The 23,140-nt window shown below is 57.0% G+C and overlaps 1 protein-coding gene across 1 annotated transcript in view; it reads left to right on the top strand.

Annotated features, from left to right (window-relative positions):
* EFNB1 (ephrin B1) overlaps window positions 1-14,554 on the top strand; it is a 47,312-nt gene extending 32,758 nt beyond the window's left edge. Inside the window, exons 3-5 of the mRNA XM_005488203.4 lie at window positions 7,999-8,091; window positions 9,035-9,163; window positions 10,092-14,554. Of these exons, the coding sequence (XP_005488260.3) occupies window positions 7,999-8,091; window positions 9,035-9,163; window positions 10,092-10,480 (611 nt within the window). The 3' untranslated portion in view covers window positions 10,481-14,554. The remainder of the gene's footprint in view (window positions 1-7,998; window positions 8,092-9,034; window positions 9,164-10,091) is intronic.
* The last annotated feature ends 8,586 nt before the right edge of the window (window positions 14,555-23,140 follow it).

The following is a 23,140-nucleotide window of genomic DNA, read 5'->3' as shown; positions in this document are numbered from 1 at the left end:
GCTTTTTGGCAGCGGGATGCAGTGAGAGCGGATCTATTACCCTGAGTGTTGTGTTAAAGCCCTTGTCTTGCATTTCTGTTTTTAGATGCAATTAGTCTTAACCTGGCAAGAGTTATTTGTTGTAAACCATCACTGCTGCTGCGATGTGGCTTCGTCCCCGGGCCACGCTCTGTCAGTGTTTTCCTGCAGCTCAGCATGAGGAAGGGGGTCACCTATACCCTGCCAGCTGCCAGGATCATCCTTCCTCCTCGGGAGCTTTTTTGGGACACGTTGCCATACTTGCTTTTCTGGCTGTGCTCCTCCAGCTTCCATTGGTTTGGGAAGCCTTCAGCCCGTGCCAGTGCATGTGTGCAGAGCTGCATGTGCTCCTTCCTGCATTCCTTGGGATTTGATAATTCCCTCCCTGGTTCCTTGGGCTGGGGGCTGTGCCAGGGGGGGCTTTGTCAGCCTGCCAGCTCTTTGCTGATGCCATTTGAATGTGGCCACTTTCATGTGCTCCTCATGCTCCTTCCCACAACTTGTTTGGTGGAGGGGAGTTGAAAGCCCAAGGGCCGTTTGATGCCATGATGGGAGCTGTGAACTTCTGCTGATAAAACTCCAATTAAGCGGCTTCCTCATTCTTCACCCAAAGGGGCCCGGCTTGCGACACACCCGGGCCAAGCAGAGCCGGCCTGGTGGCATCCATCTGGTTTTGGGGCTTTGCTCCTCCATCCCCATTCCCATCCCTCTGGGAGCTGCTGGCAGGGGATGGTGATGCCGCGTGGGAGCCACTGGCTGGACACAAATGGCTCTAACGGTGTCCTGCTCCCGACTTCAAAGCCCAGGCCTTGGCCATGTCAAACCCAAATAATGGCCCTTAGACAACACGCGGTTCCTTGTCTTGCAGGCTTGTCTGAAGAGCGTGACCACAGTAAATGTGATTTTGTTGAGCCCTGTCCCTTAAGCCTCTGCCTCTTTTCTCTTCTCCTCCTCCCTCCTGACCTTTTCGGCTCAGTGCTGTCCCCGGACAGCCCCTGGCAGCTGATCTCATGGCTCAGCCTTTCATGGCCCTAATAGGGATGAAAAGCCCCCTCAGAAAGGGCCGGTGTCCCGGGCCCGGCTGGGAGGTAAATACCCCGTGCTTTGATCTGCTCTGGGGCCAGGGGGGCCCTGCCTGCCACAAACCCCCACCCAAGGGTCCCTGCCTGCCATAACCACCCACCCAGGGGTCCCCATGCCTGCTCATCTCCCTGGCTGCTGGGCAGCTCAGCTCTGCCTACAGCCCTGGCACACCAAGGGCTCTGGAGCTGGGCACTGGGTGCTGTTTGCCTGGGGAATTGGGCTGGCTGCATCCCAGGATGCTCTTCCCCAGGAGAAATGATTGGCAAGAGCATCTCTATCATTGTCACGACCCCTTTAACATTGTCACGACCCATTAGGAGAAAACAAAACATGTTTAACTCCTCAGTGCTCCTGAGCACTGAGGTGACAGTAGAGATGGCAGAGGTGGTGGCAGTGAAGAGGTGACATCTCCCCCTGCATCACCTACCTGATCCTGCTCAGCTGTGGTGGGAGGCTCATGCCAGAGCAGATTTTTGGTGCATCCCTTCTTCCTTTTCCTCACCCTGGCTCTTCCAGCCCCCGCTCCTCCTGCCATGTCTGCAGCAAATCCCAGGGCGTCTCCTGGAGCTGCAGCGGCATGGATTGTGGTGGACCTGGCTCTTCAGTGCTGGTCACCTCTGAGGACTTTCTCTGGGACACTGGTAGCGATTAAACCTGGCTGCTTTTGGATTAAACATTGAGTAGGAGACTCTTAAGGCAGAAAGAGTTTTCAACTTGATGAGGAATTGAAACAAATCCTGGCATACTGGTGTGGCTGGGAAGCTGTGTATGGATAAGTGCAGGCCGCTACTTCCTTAGCATATTTTTTTAAATAACCGTAACATCAAGACCCTTTCCCTGGGCTTTTCTCCTGGGATCTCTATTGCAATCCACTGCTCCTGTAGTGCTGGAAAGAGTCTTGTTGGCATCACTGCAGCTCCAGATTGGTGTGGAAGGATCTGTAATGGTGAGTGCTGGGATGTGATGGTAGGTGCTGGGATGTGGTGGTGGATGCTGATGATGGTGGGTGCTGTCTGTCAGACCAAGAGCTCACTGGGAGCTCCAGGAAGCACCATCACACTGTCGCTCTGTCAGCTTCTCTGTCCCTGATCACCTGAAGTTTTCTCTGAGCCCCCTGAGTGTGGATGGAGCCTGAGCTCAGGTGGGCAGCTGGGGGGTGGCACTGTCTGTCTCCATCCCCTTCCCAAAGGATTTCTCAGTCATCTCCCAGAGGTTTTGCTACCTAACCGGAGAGATTTACACCCTGTTAAATGGCAGTAAGTGCTTTCCTCCCCTCCGGCTCCCAGCAGGGCCCACAAATGACTCTGGAGAGCATCAGGTGGGGAATTATGTGGCACTTTCATCCTGAACTGTCTCCAGTTGCTTGGAGTGACCACAGAGACTGTACAAATCACCTTCCTCTCCCAATGACAAGCTCTTTCTTTGGAAGGGATGGACAGACCTGAAGACAAAGGGTTTATTTAGGGCTGTGGTCCTCCTGAGCTGAGCAGGAAGCAGGATGGACACCAGGAGTTTCCACAGCTCATCCATACAGACAGTGTTGATGATAAAGGGCTTGAGTGAGTCAGCAAGCTGTGGTCCTGCAGCCAAGATGTGCTTTCCAGCCTGGATGAGGTTCCCTGCAATCCAGCAGTGACTCTTAATTATGATACTAATTAGAGCTGGTTATAATTTTCCACCAGAAAGCTGTTTTAATGGGAAATTAGCTTTTCACTTAAGCATTACTTGGGTTAAAGTGTCTTTTTCCAGTGGATACTTCAGTGTTTGCCTGTTCTCTCTTTGCCCCAGGAAAGAGTGGGAACTGTAGGCGGTGAGGATGAGTGTGGTGGGAGATGTCCTCCCTTCTTCCAGCTCTGTGTGTATCCTCTACTCTCTATAAGGAATGGGGCTAATTTAACCCTTTAATTTGATTTTGGGGGTGCTGACCCTGGCCAAGGAAAGCCAAACCCCATCCCAGCCAAACCCCATGTGATAGTTTTCACTCCTGTTTCCTGCAGTGCATTTGAACTGGGGATTTTCCCACTGTGTTTGCTGGAGCAGGGAGTGTGGGGTGGGATGTCCAGATGCCCAGTTGCTGCAGTGACAGGCTCCTCACCTGCCCTGCACAGCTGTGGGGAGGGACACAGCAATCCCCATGGCTTCATGGCATGGCAGTGCCCTGATGGCAGGGAGGAGAGCAGAGGGGCTCCTCTCTCCATGCCAGACCGTGTGGCTGGGGCAGCTCTGGAGCAGCTCTGGAGCTGCCAGGAGTGGCTGTGAAACCCAAGCCTTGCAGGGACGGGACAGGGCCGGGCTGGCTCGCACAGGCATTTCAGGGGCTGCAGGGCCCCTTCCCGGCGCAGCTGCCTCGGGAAGGCTGGGAGAGGGCTGGAAGGAGGCTGGAAGGAGGCTGCCGGCCCCTCTGGCAGTGTGACAGCGTGGGGTGGGCTCCCTCCACACAGCCCCTGCCCCGGCGCTGGCAGCAGCCCCAGCCAGTGTGCTGGAGCTCGGGAGAGGGGCTGGGGGATGTGTGCGGGGTGGGGGACTCGTGTCCCCACAGGGGGGCTGGCTAGGAAGTGACACCGATATTAATATTAATAGTACCAATAATCGAATGCCCTGAGCTGGAGCTGCATGGCCCTGGTGCCTGGGAGGAGCAGGAGGAGGAGGAGGAGGAGCAGGGGCTGTAACCAAGCCGTGCTCCCCGGAGGCCCCAGGGAGTTGGTGTGCAGTGGAGCAGGCGGGTGCCTCTGCTCCGTGACCTGGAAGTGGCTCCGTGTCCCCTGGGGTGCCAGCCTGGTTGAGATGGGGGGAAGGAGCTCAGTGCCCGTGGTAGGTTGGGCCGTGCAGCACCTCTGTGTCAGTACTGAGGGAGTGTAAAACAGCTTGAAAGATCTGGAGAGGGGAGGTGGCAGGAGCTGGGATTTTATTTGAAGTGCAGTCTGCTTGTGGATTCGTGCAGTGTCCGAGCACATCAGAAATGTGGGAGCCACATCTCCAGGGTGACCTGTAGGGGCTTCACCTGTGCCAGGAGGGGCTTTCAGCCCAGGGGTGTCCAGGCTGGGCTCAGGCTGCTCTGCAAGCTGCCCCTTGCCCCCGTGGTCCTGGCAGGATCAGGGTCAGGCTGTGAGGCACTGGCGATCCCACCTCTCCTGAAGTGATGGAAAAACGAACCTTGTGCAGGTCTGGGGGTGAGGGGGATGCTGGGGATGGCGGCCGGGCTGCGGCCACGCCGTGCCTGGCTGGGGCTGGGGCTGGAGCAGGGCTGAGCTGCACAGATGGAAGAGTGATTAAGAGCAATAAAAGGAAAGAGACTTGGATTCGCTACAGTCTCAGCACATTAATTGTGCTTTGGGGCCCAAATCATAACGCAGCCCTGCTAGAGGGAATCCAGCAGAGAAACCAAACATCTCGCTCTGGCCAAGGCTGACCATTTAAGAGACCCTTGCCTTCATCTCTTGCCAGGTATTACTTCCAGCGTCTCCCATCTGCCAAAACCTGAGTTCTCCTTTGAAATATTTTTAGGGGAGGGAGAAAAGCTCTGGTGACACCGAGTGCTGGCGCTGGGGAGGCAGCAGGGACAGCACATGGCATTGCTGGCTTGGAGACGGGACCATGGGGTTGTTGGGGATCTCAGCCATCTGTCCCAGCTCCATGTTGTGTCACTGGGCTGGATGGGCGTGTGGGATTCCAGGAGTGGAGGTCCTGCCTGGCTTCCATGGTGGCTGAGCATCTCCTCTAAATTGACAAGCAATTACATGGTTAATGGTATCACTGTTAAATCCTCATCACTCAGCAGCCCGGGGCTTAATGCTCCATTAGGGCAGAGGCATCTGATGGCTCTCTGGGCTGGGAGCAGCCTTTGGAAGTCAGCCTTTGGAAGTCACTGGCCAGAGGTTATTTTTGCTCTCCCAGTCCTACAGCCAACCTGCGAATCCATCCAAAATGGAATAAGGCAGGAAAATGCTCCTGTGTGCTCAGTGTTGCTGGGTCTGCCTGGACTGAGCCTTGCTGGTGTGGCATGGGGAGGTGACAGTGTTGTTTGAGACCTGCCATTTCCTATTCCATGGCTATTCCCAGCTCCCTGCCTGCCTTCCTTCGCTGTGTCACAGCTCTGCCTCCTGCTGCTGCCCTGCCGCTGCCTCTCTGCAGCTTGGGGCTCTCCCAGCTCTCCTGCAGCCGTGCCTGTGGATTTAACATTTTCCTCTGTGGGTTGCTGACTCTGGATTCCATCGGCAGCTGAGGATTGGTGGTGTCACCACAGCTCGCCCTAACCGTGGCAGTGAGTGGCACAGGTGCCTGAGGAATCCATCAAGTGCCACCCAGATCCCAGTCTGGATCTCCTGGAGCTGGGCTGAGCTGAGCCTGGAGCCTTCTGCTGGAGCTTCTTCCTCTGGGAAAGCAGGAAACAGAGCGGAAGGAGCAGCTCTTCATCGCTGAGCTTCACAGGGAATTGCACTGGAGGAGCCTTTCCCGATGGATCAGGGACCTGCTGCTTTCACATCACCCTGCCCTACATTGAACTCTCTGGACTCTGCACCATTTGGATGGATTTGGGGATTTTGGATTTTGACTTTTGGAAGCCCAACCAGCTGTGTGGAGCATCCAGCTTCTCTCTGGCCCATTGTGGATTTACATAGAATGTGGAAGCTCATGTCCTTGTTTCCAGAGGCCATTCCAAGACCATCACTGTGGGTTTTACAAATGCTTTTCCCTTTTTTTGTTCCCTCAAGCAACTGTTTCATTTTTCCACGTGGTTCCCTCTCAAAGCTACTTTCTCCCTCATCATTTCCATGGCTAGAACAAGAAGAAACTTTGTGTCCAAGTGTGGGGAAGAAGGATGCTCAGCTGTGTCCCTTCATCCATCCCTGTGGCTCCAGCTGCTCCCTCTGTCCCCTTTGGACCTTTAATATTTTTTGTTGTCTGTGGATGGAATGTCTTTGGAGAAACTGCTGCCTTCGTGGAGTCTTCTGGTTTCCCCCACTTGAACCACACTTGCTTGTTACACATTTTGTTATAATTAGTTAATTATTTATAAATCAGACCTCGTGAGGCCTCACAGGGACTGGTTTTTACAGACTGCCGCCTTCTCCCTCGATGGATGAGTGTCTTTGAGGTGCAACAACCCATGGCATGGAGCTGGGAAGCTGGGAAACAATTCGAGGAGCTGCTTCAGGGCTGTGAGCTGGGATGTACCTGCTGATTTCACCCCCAAAGTGGCGCCTCCAGCCTGGGAGAACTGGGCTGCCGAGCCTTCTGCTGGAGTTCTCTCCTGATGTGCTTTTATGGGGAGTCTGAGCTCAGGTCCATCCTGTTTGGATTCCAGAGAACTCGTGCAGGCTGTCAGGGGCGTTTCTCCACATTCCCAGGCATTTGCGTGGGGCTTGGTGCTGACAGTGCTGCTGTTGGAAGGGCTGCCAGCAGATCCCAGCTGGATGCACCATCCCAGCTGGATGCACCATCCCAGCTGAGTGCACCATCCCAGCTGGAGGCACAGCTCTATCCCAGGAGCTGCTGGCAGGGGGGACCCTGCTGTGGGAGAGGTGTTAAATCAGCAAATGGCCCAGGGACTTTCTGATTAGGAAAACATTTGCTGGGATTTCAGGCAGGAGCCTTGCTTGCACAGAGGTGTTTGGAAGGAACTGATGGACTCAGAGTCTGCTTCCTGGAGGGATCTGGGTGTGCTTTCCAGTTTATCCCAGCGTGGAGGCTCATGGAGGCACCCAACCTCCTGCTGGGTGCCTCATTGCTCTGTACTCCAGCCTCTTCCTGTCTCCTCAGCAACACCCAGCAGGGTCCAATGGATTCATCCCAAATTTCTGTCAGTCACCTGCCCTCCCAGACCTGCTTTTTTGCAGGATGGAGGCAGGAATTGGGCTGCACAGGGAACCTGAAACCCTGGGGCTGAGCTTTGACTTGTGGCTCTGGGAAGTGTTGGCTGCGCTGTGCTGGCCAAGTCCTGCCTTGTGTCTGGAAAATTATCCCTGGACTCCATGATTCTCCATCACATTGCCTTCCCCAAGCTGTTGCTGAGCTCCTCTCAGGTTTCCCTGCTTCCCTGGGTGAATTGATCCTTGTGGTTAGATTTGGTGGAGCGCTGGGATGCTTTGTGTTTGCATGGAGGTGGGATGGGGTGGGAACCATCCTGGTCCCTGGGCCAGGCACAGTGGCCACATCCAGGGCCTTGGTGGAGTCAGAAACCAGTTTTTTGAGTCTGTTTAGCAGAATCTGCCATTTAGGTGCTTAATCCTGAAATGCTTGTGTTTGGGTTTATTCTCTCTTGTGTCCCCTGTGCCCTGAGCCCTGCAGAAGGCTGGAGGATGGGGGAGGATGGGGGAATCTTCCTTGTGCTCCCGTGAGATCCAAAGGCTGAAAACTCCGTGCCGGCTCTAGCGAAAAGTTAATGTGAATTTAAGTGACTTCTGCCCTGCAATTAGAGCCCCCGGAGTCCACTGGGGCTCTGAGTTTACATTCTTCACCGAGGCACAGGGTGTAATTAGAGATGTATAATTTAAACTGTGCATATGCAAGTGTTCCCATTCTGCACCAGGAGCAAAGGAAATTATCCAGGAATTAAAGGGGGAGGAGGGTGCAGGCGTGGAGAATGGCTCACTTGTGTGGATGTGGCAGTGAGAGGAAGCTGCAGGGATCATGTCCTCACTGCTGCGGGCAGATTTGGAAGGAGCAGGAGCTGGGAATTCAGAGGGCTCTGGATTGGGGTGTGAAGATGTGGCTGTAATGGGGGGTCAGGAGTGAATCCCTGGAGTAGGAAGTGCCAGGGGATGGCTGGGACCTGCTTGGCAGGGCCAGGGGACAGTGAGGACCTGCACAGTAATGCCAGGGAACAGCAGAGAGCTGCCCAGCTGTGCCCTTCCAGCTCCTAGGAACCTGTCTAACATTCCCGCTCTTTTCTTGCAGCCACTTCCAACGGCACTCTGGATGGCCTGGAGAACCGGGAAGGAGGGGTCTGCCAGACACGCTCCATGAAGATTGTCATGAAAGTGGGGCAGGGTGAGTCCTCCTGTTCCCTGGGGTCTCCTGCTGCCCCCTGATCCCGGGTCCCTGCTCCTCTGGGGAATGTGGGAGTTCAAGATTGCAGGGAAACTGAGGCCAGGCCAGCTGCTCCTGGGAGCACTCTTGGGTTAGTTCAACAGAATTTCATTTTTAGGATCTTTCTTCCTGCCTTTTTTGTCCTGCCAACATGGCGCATGTGCGGAGCACTGGGGTTGAAAGGGAGCGATTGTTCCCGGTTACTTCGTGGGCCGTATCCCAGCGGGAAGTGAGCTCAGCACAGGACCCATGAGCCCTGCAAGTGTCTCAGGGGGCTGGCACTGGCCGTGCCCCTGTCACTTCCTGGGCATGCAAGGGGGGATTGTAGCTGGCCAGGCATCAGGGATTTGGCTTGGTGGCTCTCAGCTCTGGAGGCCACCAGGCTGTGGGGACTCCAGTGGCAGTAGGACACCAGGGGTGTCACCAATGGGCTCTTCTCCTGGAGTTCCTGCTCCCCACCACCTCCATCCTAAGCTGCTTCCCAGCCCCATTGATGCCTCGGCCTCATTTCAGCCCAGACTCGGATGCGCAGCTCCCGATTCTGCTTCTCATTATTGTGTTTGCACGTTGGGGCCAATATTTATAATAAACAGGCAAAGCTGTGCTGCAGCCTTGGCCTCCTGCCTGCCCTTCCCTTCCTTTCCTCCTGCTGCCCGAGCAAGAAACCTGTCCCAGCCCACGCACGGGAGCTCTGAAAACAGCAAACCAGGGAATTAGGGTGGGGACCTGCTTCCCACAGGCCCTTGAGCAGCTCAGCCTTGCTCTGTTGCTCTCGGCATCTCCCAGTGCTCCTGTGCCCCATGGGAGTGGCTGACAACTGGGGGCACTTCTTTAGGGGGGACAAGCTGCTGCCTTCCAGGTTGGACCAAGGCTTCTCATGCATCCCTCCTCTCCCCTTTCCCAGATCCCAACGCGGTGATCCCAGAGCAGCTGACGACGAGTCGGCCGAGCAAGGAGTCGGATGACACCGTGAAGGTCGTCACGCAGAGCCCGCGCAGCAAGGTCCCAGCAGTGGAGGAGCCTGGCAAGCCAGGTGGGTATTCCAGGGATCCCCAGGAGAGGGATGGGCATCCTCTGCCTGCCATGGTGCCAATGAAACACCTCCAAGTTCAGCTTGTTGCATGGATCCCAGGGATACCAGACTCTCTGGATCTGGGATCTGGATGGGTCTGCTTTAAGTGTTGTGCCCATCTTTGCTGTCCCAAGCCCAGGCTGCGCAGCAGCTTGGGTTTGTTTCCCCAGCTCCTGGCAGAGCTTGGCAGAGAGGTGCTGTTTCAGCACTCTTCCTCCTCCTCCTCCTCCTCCTCATCCTCCCATGTGTTCCTCACAGCACATCTGAGAGGGCTTGGAGGAGGTGAGGTGCTTGGGTGTGAGAGCCCTTTGAAGGTGGTTTCCTGAGTTCCTGACCCCTCTGAGAGCAAAGTGGAATCAGATGAAGCTGGGAAGTTTTGCTTTTCTTCCTGCCTGGATCAGCATCTGGGCACTGCCCCTGTGGGGGCTGCAGCTACCCTGGCTCAGGGGTCAGTAATTGGAGACTGAGGGGCCCTGGGTGTCAGAGTCCACATTCACCAGGGCACCCTGGTCTGGAATGGTGTCACCTGGACACAATCAACACTCTGCTCCATGGGCTGGGAGATGGGAAGGGGAGCAGTGGTGCAGGATGGGGAACAGGGCAGGTGGTGCCTCCTCTGTGGATGCCTGGGGCTCCTGCCTGCCCTGCCCAGTCCTTCCCAGGGATGTGTGGGTCTGACTGGGGTGGGAAGGTGGGGACCAAGTGCCGTCCCCTTGGAGGTGAGGGTCTCCCCTCCTTGGGAGCCCGGCAGGAGAATGTTGTGCTGAGTTTGGGGGGCAGAGAGGGGCTCCAATGAGCAACTCATCCCCCTGCTCCACAGGTGTGATCCATGCATGGACAGAGCACAGATCTGCTGCCTCTCTGACCCCCATCTCCCCTTGCCTTGCAGGCTCTGTCAACCAGGACGGCCAGGAGACCCAAGGTCCCAGCGATGGCTTCCTGAGCTCCAAGGTGGCCGTGTTCGCGGCCATCGGCGCCGGCTGCGTCATCTTCATCCTCATCATCATCTTCCTCGTCGTGCTCCTGATCAAGATCCGCAAGCGGCACCGGAAGCACACGCAGCAGCGAGCCGCAGCCTTGTCCCTCAGCACCTTGGCCAGCCCCAAATGCAGCGGGAACGCGGGCTCGGAGCCCAGCGACATCATCATCCCCTTACGGACTACAGAGAACAACTACTGCCCGCACTACGAGAAGGTGAGCGGGGACTATGGGCACCCCGTCTACATCGTGCAGGAGATGCCCCCGCAGAGCCCAGCCAACATTTACTACAAGGTGTGAGGAGCAGCCTGGGAACGGCCGATGCAGCAGCGCGGGAGCGCCGGGCGCGGGGCTGGCGCCGCAGGGAGGAAGCGAAACGTTCCCCCCGCCCCGGCACGGCGCGGGCAGCGCCGGGAGCGGCGCCGGGGAGCGGAGGGCTCAACGCTCACGTGCTGATTCTCCCCTTTGTATTTAGTTTTGTAGTTCTCAGCTTTTGTAATCCCGAGACTCTGAGGGTGAGCCTTCAGCCTCCTCCTCTTCTTCTCCAGACTGTGGCCGGCCGTGGGGGGCGGGCGCCGTGCCTTTCTGTGCTCGGGACACCGCTGGCAAACCCGGAGACTCCACCTCCCCTTTGTGGTTTGGGATTTCCCTGCGTCACCCCTCCAGGCCTGTGGGAAGTGCCCGCCAGCGCCGCAGGGTCCCGGAGCCTGGAGCGACGCCGGGGCCTCGGTCCCAGGAGCAGTGAGCGCACAGGGGGATGAGGAGGAGGAGGAGGATGCTTTGCCATGGTGCCAAGATGCAGACAACTGTGCAGGGAGGAAGCTGGCAAACCCAATTTACTACTACTACTATTATTATTATTATAATAATTATTTTAATTTTTTTGTAACATTTTTATTTTTGTGAATTCCGGGCGGGACTCCGGCCCGCCACCTCTGGGCACACGCCATCACCTCCTTCCAGCACGTCATCCTGCCGGCCATGGGGCAGATCCCGCTCCCCCCACTGCCCCTGGAAACTTTTGTGTTCGTAGCTGTTGACTCTTGTTTTAGTCTCTTTATAAAAAGAAAGAAAGAAAAAAAATTTCTATCTCCACCCTGTCTCAAGCGTTCAGTGCACGAAGGGCTGGACACTGCTCCTGCCCCACGTGGAGCAGCCGTGGCCTGGCAGCTCTTCCCAACCCCTCTGGAGCATCCCACTGTGGAAAAAAGCCTTTGGCTTTCCATCAGGCTGGGGCTGAGCCTGCTGGAAGCAAAGAAGGGGGTGACATGGGGAAGCTGCAGCCCCCTCCCAAGCTGGGCATACTGCCGGTGGTTGTCCTTGGAAAGGAAAACTGGAAAACAAAGGTTCCCAACTTGCAGCTTGTGCCAGGAGTGTCAGAAGGAGGCTGGTGCTCGAGATTGGAAGCCCTCAAGAGGCTGGAGCACCAAGCTTGGCTTGGTTGGGAGCTGAGCCAAAGGCTCTTCCACCCTCCTGGTTTACCTGAAGAATCCAGTGCCCCTCGGTGGGACCTGCTTAGGGGACCAGCCCCACTGTGCCTGTTCCCTGCCCTGCTCCTGGTGCAGGAGCATTCCCTGTCCTGCCACCTCCCAGGGGTCCCCAGCCCGGGCTCCCCTGCCCTTGCCTTGCCCATCTCCCACCCAAAACTGGAAGGGGTTGAGCCTGTCTGGTGGGATCATTCCCAGCTTCCTCCTTCTGGGAGGAGCCGCCAGCACCACGGCTGATGCCAGTGAGCCCAGCAGGGCTGGCAGTGCCCTGTCACTGCCTGTCCTCGGGCTGTCCCCCCTTCCTCACTTTCTTTTCCTTCCAGCAGTAGCTGCTTTTGCTCAGGGAGCAGGAGTGGGGCCGGCAGGGCTGTTCCTGCCTGGGCTGTTCCCGCCTGTCCCCAGGGCCCCAATCCCGCGTTAGGAAGTGCCCAAAGAGCGAGGGAGCTGCTCTGCTAAAGTGCCTTGACATGGAGCGGGCTGGGCGGGGGCAGAGCAGGGACAGGGGCCCGTGGCCTGGGAGGATCTGGTGACCTGGGGGGACCCGGTGGCCCAGGGAGATCTGATGGCCCAGCTGCTGTGCTGGGGTTTGGCCCTGAGCGGGATGGGAGCATCCTGTGGTGTCACATTGTTGGGTTTAGGGCAGGAATTTGGGCTGGAGCAGAGCGGGGTGTCCCAGCTCCCCTCCTGCCCTTGGCATCCTGAGGTGGTTCTGCTTCCAGGGCCCCAAACCAGCTGCTCCCTCGGGAGAGATGCACCCCAGTGGGTGCTCCCCCTGTTCCCCATCCCAGCACTGCTTCCCCCGTGTAGCACCTTCCATCCCTCTCTCCTCTGTGGGATCCACTGCCCGTCCTGGCCTGGGAGCCGCCCCCACCAGGACCCCCATTCCCTGATGGGGAAATCCCAGAGAATTGTGTCTTAAAAAAATCCCCTTTCCCTCTTCCCTTTGCCAAACCTTAGCCTGTGTTTCCCCAAGTGGGAGGAGCCCTGGCTGGGTGGTGGTGGTGGCAGTGGTGATGGTGACAGTGACAGTGGAATCCATTAGGAATAGTGACTGGAGTGGAGGGGGAAGTGAGGGGACAATGTCGTTTTGGTTTGGTTTTGGTGGAGAAGGGACAGAGTCTGGCCACAGGTTGTAGCAAAAGTGATCTGACAGTGCTGATGGCTTCTCATGGTGGTTGTCCCCAGCTGAGGTCTCCATCAGTTCCACTCCTGCTGCTGGGAACAGCTGCAAAATCTTGTAAATATGTGAAGAAAGGGTGAAATCAGAACTCTTGGTTTTTGCTGAGCACCTCGGGCTGCTGGGTCCTGGATCAGAGTGTGTCCCTCGGGTTCTTTTCTTGGAAAGCATTGAAATTTGGTTGATTTTCCTTTTTTAAATTTTTTTTTTATTTTTTTGTTTCCTGCCCCCCTCCTTTTGTTTGTGTAAATACTAGTCTTTTTTGGAAGAAATAATGTAAAGATGTTTTGTATAAACTCCGAATTATTTTCTGGTTGCTTTTTCTTAGAAAAACAAATGAGAACTTAAAAAAAAAGATGAAAAAAAAAGAAATTTTAACCACAAGAACGGGTGTAAAACATTGTCATAGAGCTCAGCCTGGAGCCTGTGGGCTGTGCTGGAGTGTGGGAACTGCTGGGATTGGGACTGGGGACCTGCCCTCAATATAATGCAGGATCAGATGGGCTCCAAGCAGAGAGTGAGGCGGGAATCTGGGGTTCTGTTCCATCCCAGAATCTGTGGCTCATTCCCAGTGAGTCCCAGAGCTCTGAGCCTTGTCCAGGTCACAGGCAGAGACTTGGGGACCACATGGTGATCTAAAGGGACATCAAATTTATCGATTTTTTTACCTTTAACCAAAAAATCCCTGACTTAGGGATGCAGAACTCCATGCAACATCCTGAGATCCTGTTCTGCTTTTCTGGGTCTGTGGAGCTGCTCCTGGTGCAGATCCCTTTCCCAACTATCCCATTTTGTGTTTGCCTATTTTGCTTGCCAACTGCCAGCTCACCATGGCCCCATCTCTTCTTGGTGCCAGGGCTGGGATGGCTTCTCCTTAGCCGTGCCCAGTGCAGGGTCCCTGCCCAGGGGTGGTGGCCGTGCCTGGAGCCATCTCTGGTGTCACGTGGCCCTTGTCGTGGGCAGCTGGAAGGCATCAGGGAGCCCCCAGTTCCCTCAGTTGCTCCCAGGAGCTGGGCTCTGAACCTGCATTATATTGACAGAGGTTTCTGGGAGGTTCCAGAGGTGCTGGAGCAGGGATGGACAATCCCTCTCTCCATCCCGGCAGTGCCGCGCCCCCGCACGTCCCTCCCGCGCTCCCACATTTCAGAGCTGTGCCACCTCCACATCCCACAGCGTCACATCCGCACCGTCCCTGTCCCGAGGGGCCTGGCCCTGCCATCAACCAGCTGGGACTGCCACGGCCCCACCCCTGTGCCACCACCGGAGCAGCCGGGCTGACAGATTTTCCCTGTCCACCCTGCTCTGCCCTTAGCCCAGGCGTGGATACGGAGCCCGGCCGTGCTCCTGGTGCGGGGCACGCGGGATGGGGCTGGGGCCAAGTGGGAATGGTTGGGAACGGGCACAGGGGGAGCCTGGCCCCTCTGTGCTGGCACCTCCTCGGCTCCAGCCTTGGCATCCCCATGCTGGTTGATCCTCCTCAGCTCCCGGTGGGGCTCCGGTGGTGCCGGGATCCCCTCGGCCGCGCTCCCGGCGCCGCAGATTTTCTTTCTTCGTGTCATGATCCTGGTTTTGATTCCTTTCGCCTTCTCCCAGCTCTCCCGCCCAGTAGCATATCATCGGCATCGGTAACAGCTCTGTGGCAGCTGAACTCCATGGAGCCGTGATGGAACCTGATATATTGTTAAATAAAAGGGTTTTTTTCCTATGGAATCCTGGCTGTCTCCCGTGTGCTTTATTCCTGCCCTAGGTTTGAAACTGCAGACTGAGCTGAAGAGATCTGGAAAGAGTTGGCTGGGACAGGTCCTCACCAGCTGATCCTGGAAGGACCTGGTGGGTTTGGTTTAGTCAGGAAAAATTGGGAGATTTTTGTCCAATATTTACAACATACACTCAGGATTGGATGAACTCAGGGATGGATATGGATGGGTGTGGTTGGGCATTCCATGGATATGGTTGGACGTGGTGATCTTAAAGGTCTTTTCCAATCCAAACGATTTTGTGTTTCCATGGCTCTGTCCCTGCAGCTGGAGGCTCCTGGGGCCACTGGATTGCCCTCAGGTGTGAGGGGCTGCTCATGTGCTCTGGAGCAGAGCCTGGGAGCTGCTGGTGGCACAGGTCAGGGATGTCCCATTCCTGGCAGGAATGAGCCTGCTCCAGACAGGCACAGGGAAATGCAGGAAGGGAGTGAGGCCGGCTCCTCCTCACCCTGGAGTTGCTTTAGGAAAGGATTGAGTAATGGATGCTCCTGCCTGGTGCAAACCACACCTGCTCCAGTCCAGGTTGTCCTGTCAGGAGTTGTGGATGCTGGATTCCGGGGTGACCACAGGGGTGTGGGAGGGAATGGGTCTGGTTTATGGGATCTTAAAGTGAGGCTGAGGCACCAACCTCACCAAGAGAGGCTGGGAAAAACTCATCTAACCTGGGGTGAGGTGAGCCTTGGAGATGGAGCACAGTGGGATGGTTCAGAGCTGTTTGGGCTCAAGCAGAACCTCTGGGACCATGCCAAGAGCCTTCTGGAGTGAGCAGGGAATGCTGGCATGGGGGTCGGGATGGGGGGCCTTTGGGTGCACCAGCTGGGCTCAAATGTGGTTTGCTGGTTTGAAAACCCTCCCTCTCTGCGTGCTTTGATCCCAGTGGGAATGAAATAAGGCTTTTAATTCTAAACAGCTTCGCTGGGCCCTGATGCCTGCAGGGAGAACTGGAAGTGCCAAACGTGCTGGGACCTGCCAGCAGAGGGAAAAGTGCTTTAACAGGTTCCTGGAACCCACCCCCGGCTCTGGGGCTGCTCTGGGTGGGACCAGCACGGACTGGGGGATGCAGAGCCTGTGAGCCCCACGGGGTCACTCCTGGTGCTCCATGTGTGCCCTCGGGCAGCTGCTGAGGGGTTCCATGGGACAGGGATGTGCTGGAGCTGCTGCTTCTCCTGATCCCTCCCCACTGTGAGATCCTGCAGAAGTCCCCGTGCTAGGAAAGGTTTGGTTGGGAGCACCATTGTCCCTGTCTGTGGTGGGAGGGGACATCAAACCCTGCTGCCAGTCAGTGCCCATGGGGACATGGGTGCCAAGGCCATATGGTGGCTCTGCTCTGCTCCCAGGGGCCAGCTGGCAGTGGGGGATCAGCAGGATCCTACCCGGGAGCCTCTGGATCTGGAAAGTTCATTAAAGCTGTAGAACTGCTGATGGTTTTGGATGTCCATCAGGACTGGAGGAGTTATTTTAATTATTTCACATAAAGGAGGTTTTTGTCGAGTTTATTAACTCGCCCTTGGCCGGATCCCACTCGGGAGTGGGGCGGCTGCCAGGCCAGCAGAGCTGGAGCGTTTGGAGGGATTGGGGTGCTGGGGTAACCATCCCTGGTGCAGGAGTGTTTGGGGGATCAGGATGCTGGGGTAACCATGTCACTGGTGCAGGAGTGTTTGGGGATCAGGATACTGGGAGGCACCATGTCCCTGGTGCAGGAGTGTTTGGGGATCAGGATGCTGGGGTAACCATGGCCCTGGTGCAGGAGTGTTTGGGGATCAGGATGCCCGGCTCAGCCCAGGTGCAGGAGCAGTGCCACTGTGTGCCATGGCCAGGGTGGAACCCCCACGGAAGGGGAGCCCATATGGGAAGCGCCTGTATGACCTGGTTAAAGAATGGGAAGCTCAAAGCCCCTTGGAAGAAGCTGAGCAGGGAATGATGGATCTGCAGCACTTCCAGCTCCAGTTTGAGACCAGGTTTAGCTGGGGATGGGACACTGGGGCTGCTGTGGGGCTCAGGATGAGCTCTGGAGTGGAGGAGCACAGGGCAGGGACACCCCAGGATTCCCAGGACATTGGCTCCATGTGCTGGGGCTGTGCTGGTGGCCCTGGTGCTTGACAGGGTGCTCTCCCTGTTCCACCCATCCTCTCCCTCCTAATCCCAGCACTGCCAAGGCATTGCCATCCCTGGGGCTTCCCACTCCCCTCAAGGCCCTGAACCCATCCATGGACAAGCTGGCCCTGGTAGGCAGCAGGGATTGATCTGGAGCATCAGAACCTCCAGCCTCTGCTCTTCCCAGCCTTGGCTGTATTCCCCGGATCTCAGCAGGGCTGAGGGTGAACAGGACAACATATCCCAGGTTTCCTTTCCAATATCACACCCCACTGCTGCAGCCCATTCCTGGCCTCATCCACCCTTCCCAGCACACTGAGCCTCCTCCTCTGCCATTTCCACTCCAAGGGGAGCATCTGACCCGGGAAGGGGCTGGATAACACCAATTCCTGCTCATAAACCTTGGCTGGACCAGCTGCAGCTGGCAGGATTGGGAAGTTTATCCTTGTTTTCCCTACACTGTATCCAAAATAACTAACAGGTTTTCCTGGTTGAGGCAGTGGGCTTTTCCCACAGCCAGGCCTTCTGCTGCATCCACTGGCTCGCCTGCACCTGGTTTCCAGGGAGAGGAGCCTGGAAGATCCATTAGGCTGTCGTGGAATGCAACGAGTCCCGCGGGCTCCGTAATAAGAGCAATAACGGGAATGCACTGGGGGGCTGTTTGTCACTGGGATGGGATGGGGCGGGATGGGATGGGATCAGATGGGACAGGGATGGGGACACGCAGGGGATGGGAAGGAGGTGGGAATGTGGACAGTGATCTCTGTGTCAGATGCTGAATGGGATGGGAGGAGGAGAAGGGTGAGGCAGAGGAGGAAAAGAGCACAGCTGGTGCTGGCAAGGCAGCGGGTCGGGCTCCAGCTCTCTCCCTGTGTTCCTGTGCCACTGCCAGCCCCATCCCTGTGCCAGGGCAGCCATCTGTGCCCGAGGTGGAGCAGATCCGGGTGGAGCGGGCCCGGCGCCGCTCGCACAAAGGCGCCGCAGTTGGACCCAGCGGAGCTCAAGTGCTCGGAGAAAAGCGTCACACGCTGCCAAGGTTTTCCCTCTGCAGGCAGGCCCGGAGCCAGCAGGGATGGTTGCAGCCTTTTTCCCCTGGCAGCGCTTCCAGCATCCTGAAAAGGCTCTTCCCTGGTCATATCCCAGCCAGCTGGGCTGTGCAGGGGCTCCTGTGAGTGACCTCCCTGGCTTTGCCAGCAACTCATGAGGAAGGGCTGGGCTGGAAGGGTCACAGGGCTGAAAAAGGCAAAGGAGAGGGCTAGGAAACCATGGGGGGATGAGGAGGAAAGTTTGTCCCAGAGAAACAGGGAGCTTCAGGATAAATCCAGTAGGTTTTGGTTCGTTAAGAAGGAATGAACACGGCTCTACAGCAAACATCAGTTAATTATGTGCAAGGTTTTAATGTTCCTGAAACACAACCCTTGGAGAGGGTCCCCCAGCTGCTGGAAGGGGGTCTGAAGGAAACACAGAGCTTTTCCTTTTGTTTTGGATGGAGGACGAGAGAAAAATGGGAAATATCAGTGCTGTGGCCACCCTGAGAGCTGCTGCTGAGCCAACCCAGGATCCCACTAGTGTTGGGGTGTTCTGCCTCTCTGCAATCCCGGGAGTCTGATAGGGGCTTGTCCTGCTTTTCAGCAATCCTGGGATCCTGATGGGGCTTGTTCTGCCTCTCACTAAGTCTGGGACCCTGTGAGGGGTTCTCTCTCCTCTGAGCCAGCCCAGGACCTGGCTGGGAGGGTGCCCCATTTCAATGGTCACTCTGTGTTTCTCCCCTGTTCCCCAGGGCTCAGGGAATAAGGACACCACGACTGGATGAGTCCAGGGGGAGATGTGATCCAGGCTCCCATGGCTTCACCCTGCCCCATGGAGGGATGTGGCTGGGCCTTTCTCAGCTCCCACATCCCAGGGCTCAGGGATGGGATTTGTGCAGAGCCAGGACAAGCTGGGCTGCTCTTCCCATCCTGCAGCTCCTGTTCCCATCCCAGGATCGCCTCCAGCCTTGGACCTGCCCTGGCTGGGAAGGGCTGAGCGAGGCTTCGGTTTCAGCCCAGCTCCCCCCTAATTCCTGCAGCCTGGTGTAATCCTCCCCAGCGAGCCCAGCGCCAGGTTCCTGCTGGAAATTGGCTCTGCCTGTGGCTCTGGGGTCCTTGTAGGGAAGCTGAGCCAGAAGGAAAAGCGAGCTGGAGACCCCAAAGGGTTGGGGGGGGCTCTGCGCTCCTCCACCTGGGGGCTGGGGGAGCTCAGGTGGGGACGTGGCCCGGCTGGAGTCTGGAGTGGGGTGGAAAAAGCCCTGAATGCTGCTGAGAGCTGGGGTGGGATCATCCCTGCGGCAGGGGATGGGGTGCTGTGGGGTGCCAGCCCTGCCCAGCAGCAGGCAAAGGGCTTGCCAGGGTGCCCCAGCTGGAGATGGGCCTCTCCTGGTGCGGATGGAGGTGGGGAGGGATACAGGGAATGTCTGGGGAGATGAACCAGTGGGTGAACCCGCAGCTGCCTCTGGGGTTATTTCCCTTTGCATCAACAAAGGAGCTTTCCTGCTGCCCCAGCCCCAGCAGGGAAAGCTGCCCTTAGAGAAATGGGGCAGGGAGCTCCCATGGCTGCTGCCCCATGGGACCCCCTGGTGCCCCCCAAACTGTCCTGTGCCAATGCCCAGCTCACTCCAGTGCCGGAGCTGCAGGAACCTGGAAGGATGGCAGCTCCCATCCTGCATCCATCACTTTGTCCTGGCTGGAAACGAGAGAGCAGCTCTAGAGGAGGATGCAGGATGAACTGTGGCTTCCCACTGCTTGATGCAAAATCGGATTGGCCATTAATTACGGACTTTACAGGGCCAGGCTGGGGGCACCTGCAGGGGCTGGATCACAGCGAGGGTTGAGGGGACCTTGTGACCAGAGAAAAGGTTTCCCAGGGATGGATGGGAAGGGCTGAGCTTCATCCCAGCGGGAGAAGGCAGCTCTGAGCAGGCAGAGGTGCGTCCTGCTGAGGTGTGCATCCCTGTGCCAGAGCCTGACACCTCTCCTCGCCCTCCCTGGGCTTCCAACGATAATCCCGGTGCCGGCCGGGCTCCGCTGCTCTTGGACGCGGGAGTGGGGCCGGGGCGCTGAGCTCGTAAGGCGATATCCCGACATCCCGATATCCCGGCGGCAGCGGGAGCAGCCGAACAAAGGCGCAGTGTCTGCGCCCCCCGGGGCACCCGGAAACCCGCCCCAGCCGGGGGGGAAAGGGTTAAGGAAGGCTGAGCCTCCAAACATCCCACGATCCTTCTCAAAGCCAACAGAGGGGCAATTACCTCCTGATAAAGGGGAAGATGAGCCTGGGTGTCCTTGGGGGTGCAGAGGGCTGGGGGGCCGAGGGGCTCATCCCGAATCCCAGGAAATCCCAGCTAGGAACAGCTCTCTCACAGCACAGCCTGGGGGTGGGGATTTTATTCCATGTCTTATCATAGGATCACAGAATCATGAAGGTGGGAAAATCCCGCTGAGATGGTGGAGTCCAGCTGTTCTCCCAGCGCTGCTGCATCCCCAGGTGACACTTCCACGTGTTTTTTGAACACTTCCAGGGATGGTGATTCCATCACTTCCCTGGGCAACCTGTTCAGGGCCTGACCACACTTTCAGTGAAGAAAATCCTGCAGCATTTCTCAGAGTCAGTTTTGCCCCTTCCCGATGATCCCAGCTGCTGGAGGAGGACTTCCAGGCACAGAACCCCTGTGCATGTGAGGGGAGTGCAGGAATTCCACCAGGAATGCCATTTGGATGTTGGAACCCCCTCATTCAGCTGGGGATGGGCAGGGGCTTGGAAGGAGCCAAAAAAAGAGCAGCAGTGGGTCTTGGGCATGGCCTGCCTGGAGATGCTCCATGGGATGCTCCGCGGGATGATCCATGGGATGTTCTGTGGGATGATCAGTGGGATGCTCTATGGGATGCTCCATGAGATGCTCTATGGGATGCTCTGGCCCCGCTGCATCCCGCGCTCCCTCCTCTCTCCCCCTCCGCACCGCTGGCTGCGGGAGAGCGGCGGGGAGGGCCGGGCGGGCGAATCCTGCCCTGAATGCGAGAGAAAGGCTCTTTCAGGGAGTGCAGCCAAGCACGGAGCGCGGAGCAGCCGGGGGAGGCCCCGCGGCCCCGGCGGGATGGGCAGGGATGACGGAGCTGGAGCACGGCGGGATCTGCCGAGCCTGAGCCCCTCTGGATCCTCCTGACCCGGGTCTGGTGCTGCTCCTGCTGTGGGGCGGTTTCCAGCCGGGATGGGCACCTCGGCTGTGCAGCCCCTCCTGTCCCCAGCATCAGGGGAGGCTGGCACAGCAAAGGCTCCTCAGCCGTGTGGGATTTACCCTGCCAGGAGCAGGAGCAGGGAGCCGGGAATGCTCCCAGCCCACCCCAGAGCTGGGGGTGCTGGGGGAGCAGTGGAGGGGCCTGGGGGAGCCTGGCTCTCAGCCTCCATCTGCAAAATGGGGAAACCATTCCTTCCCCTCCAGCAGGTTTTTAAAGGAATGGTTTTGCCCTATAAGTCCCATAATAAACATTTCCCACTTCACAGTGTCCTTTGAACTTGCCACTCCTGCCCAGTGCCCCATGCTCTGCTCCCCAAAACCTTCCAGCACCAAACCTGGAACTGGCTCAGCCATGGTGCTTTGTTTCTACCAGAGTGGGGTGAAACGTGTTCGATTAAAGCTGTGCTCAACAAAAATATGCAGTTTTGGACTGGCCTGGGCTATTCATTCGTTCTGGGTTCATGGCCAAAAGAATGGATTTTTAAAAATATAAAAATGTCTCACTTCAACATTTTTTAAATCAAATATTTTGGCTTTGCCTTTGGAGTCTGAACAGGGAGATCAGGTGAAGCCATAGGGAGCACTTCTAAAAACATTTTTTCCAGCCTAACTCTGCCTTCCCAAACAAACTTGGCCTTTTCTCTGGCTGTATTTAACGTGGGATTGTTTGTTTATCCTCGTGCAGACCACGGCGTTTGCTTTTGTGGTGTTCCTTGTTTGTTCTGGGATCCTTGAAATGATTTGGGTTTTGTTATTATTTGCTTGCTGAAGGAAACCCCAAATCCGTTATTTTCACACCTCTTGTTGCAGTGGAGTTTTCTCCAGAACTTTCCCATTACCCACCACCAGGAAGAGGGATTTGGGGCATCACTACCCATGGATGGACCCTTGTGGGGTGGTTGGTTGTTTTTGGGGTGCGTACTTTAGGGTTTTTTAGGTTTTTTAGGTTGTGTGTTCTCAGGCTGGGAGGATTTTGTGTGCAAAACCAAGGGGATGCCATGGGAAGGTGATCCCTAGGGATGTGTCCTGCTCCACCACCCGCTCATCCTCTCCTCAGGGTGCTCTGGAAGATCTCTGAGGTCTTTTCCAAACTCAGTAATTCCAAATCCTGTGTGGATACTGGGCTGGGCGGTGGGTGATGCTCCAGGGGAGCAAACGGGGGGTGTTTCCATGTGAGCTGAGGCTCATGCCCTGCTCCCTTTCCCCTTTCTCGGGCACCTCCAGCTCCCCCTGATGTGTCCTCAGCAGCGCAGCCACGACAGTGACGAGATGTGTCCTGATGGCCTGGCCATGTTACACAATGGGCTAAACCAAACCATAACCCTAAAGCTAGGCGTAACCCTAACCCTAGGCAGGTAAATCAGCCTAGGGTTAAGGCTGATTCCAAGGAAAAAGCTGTGGAGGCAGCCATGTTGTGGCAATTTTGCACTCCCCTTGTGATGCCTTTTGCAGCTGCAATGTGCCTGGAGCTCGGGGCTTTTTGTGGTTTAAAAAACCCTAACCCTAGGTAAAACCCTAACCCTAGGTGTAACCCTAACCCTAACCCTAGGCAGGTAAATCACCCTCCCACAGACACCCCCGTGCCTCATCCTGCCCGCTCCGCTCTATGGAGTTTTCCAGTGGGATGCTGTGCCGGTCAGTGCGGATGCTCTGCCGGTCACTGCCCTTATGGGCTGGGAGCAGCGAGCCGTGGCTGAGGGAGAGGATGGTGGGGGAGGAAGCTTTGCTCATCCAAGGCTTCCTTTTCCCTGCTTCTCACCGTTTCCCAGATCCTGGCCCTGCTGGAGCAGCAGCTCCCCGGCATCCCTGCGCCAGCTGCATCCCCCGGGACCGGCTGGGCTGGTGTGACAGGCGTGAACGGAGCGGTGGTGACACAGCTACGTGTCCTCATTCTTCACTGTGGCCTCTGTGTGCAACTTTTAATTGCTTTTGTGCCGTGGGTGGCGAGTCCGGCAGCCCAGGATCGGCGGCGCCAGCAGAGCCGGCTCTCCCTCCTATTGTCAGTGCTCCTGGAATGCTGGAGCCCTGGCACAGCTCCGGGCTGAGAGACCCCCGAGCCAGGCAGGGAGCACCCCCCAGACTGGAATAGAGACACCCCCAAGCCATTCCAGGCCCAGGGAAGCGTTTGCAGCCATTTCCATCCTCCCTGTGCCCACATTCTCCCACCCCAGGCTGACA

This window comes from Zonotrichia albicollis, chromosome 14 (genome assembly GCF_047830755.1).
Source record: "Zonotrichia albicollis isolate bZonAlb1 chromosome 14, bZonAlb1.hap1, whole genome shotgun sequence".
In the NCBI taxonomy this organism is placed as follows: Eukaryota; Metazoa; Chordata; class Aves; order Passeriformes; family Passerellidae; genus Zonotrichia; species Zonotrichia albicollis.
The sequence above is the reverse complement of the archived record's forward strand: the minus strand, read 5'-3'. Positions and strand labels throughout refer to the sequence as shown.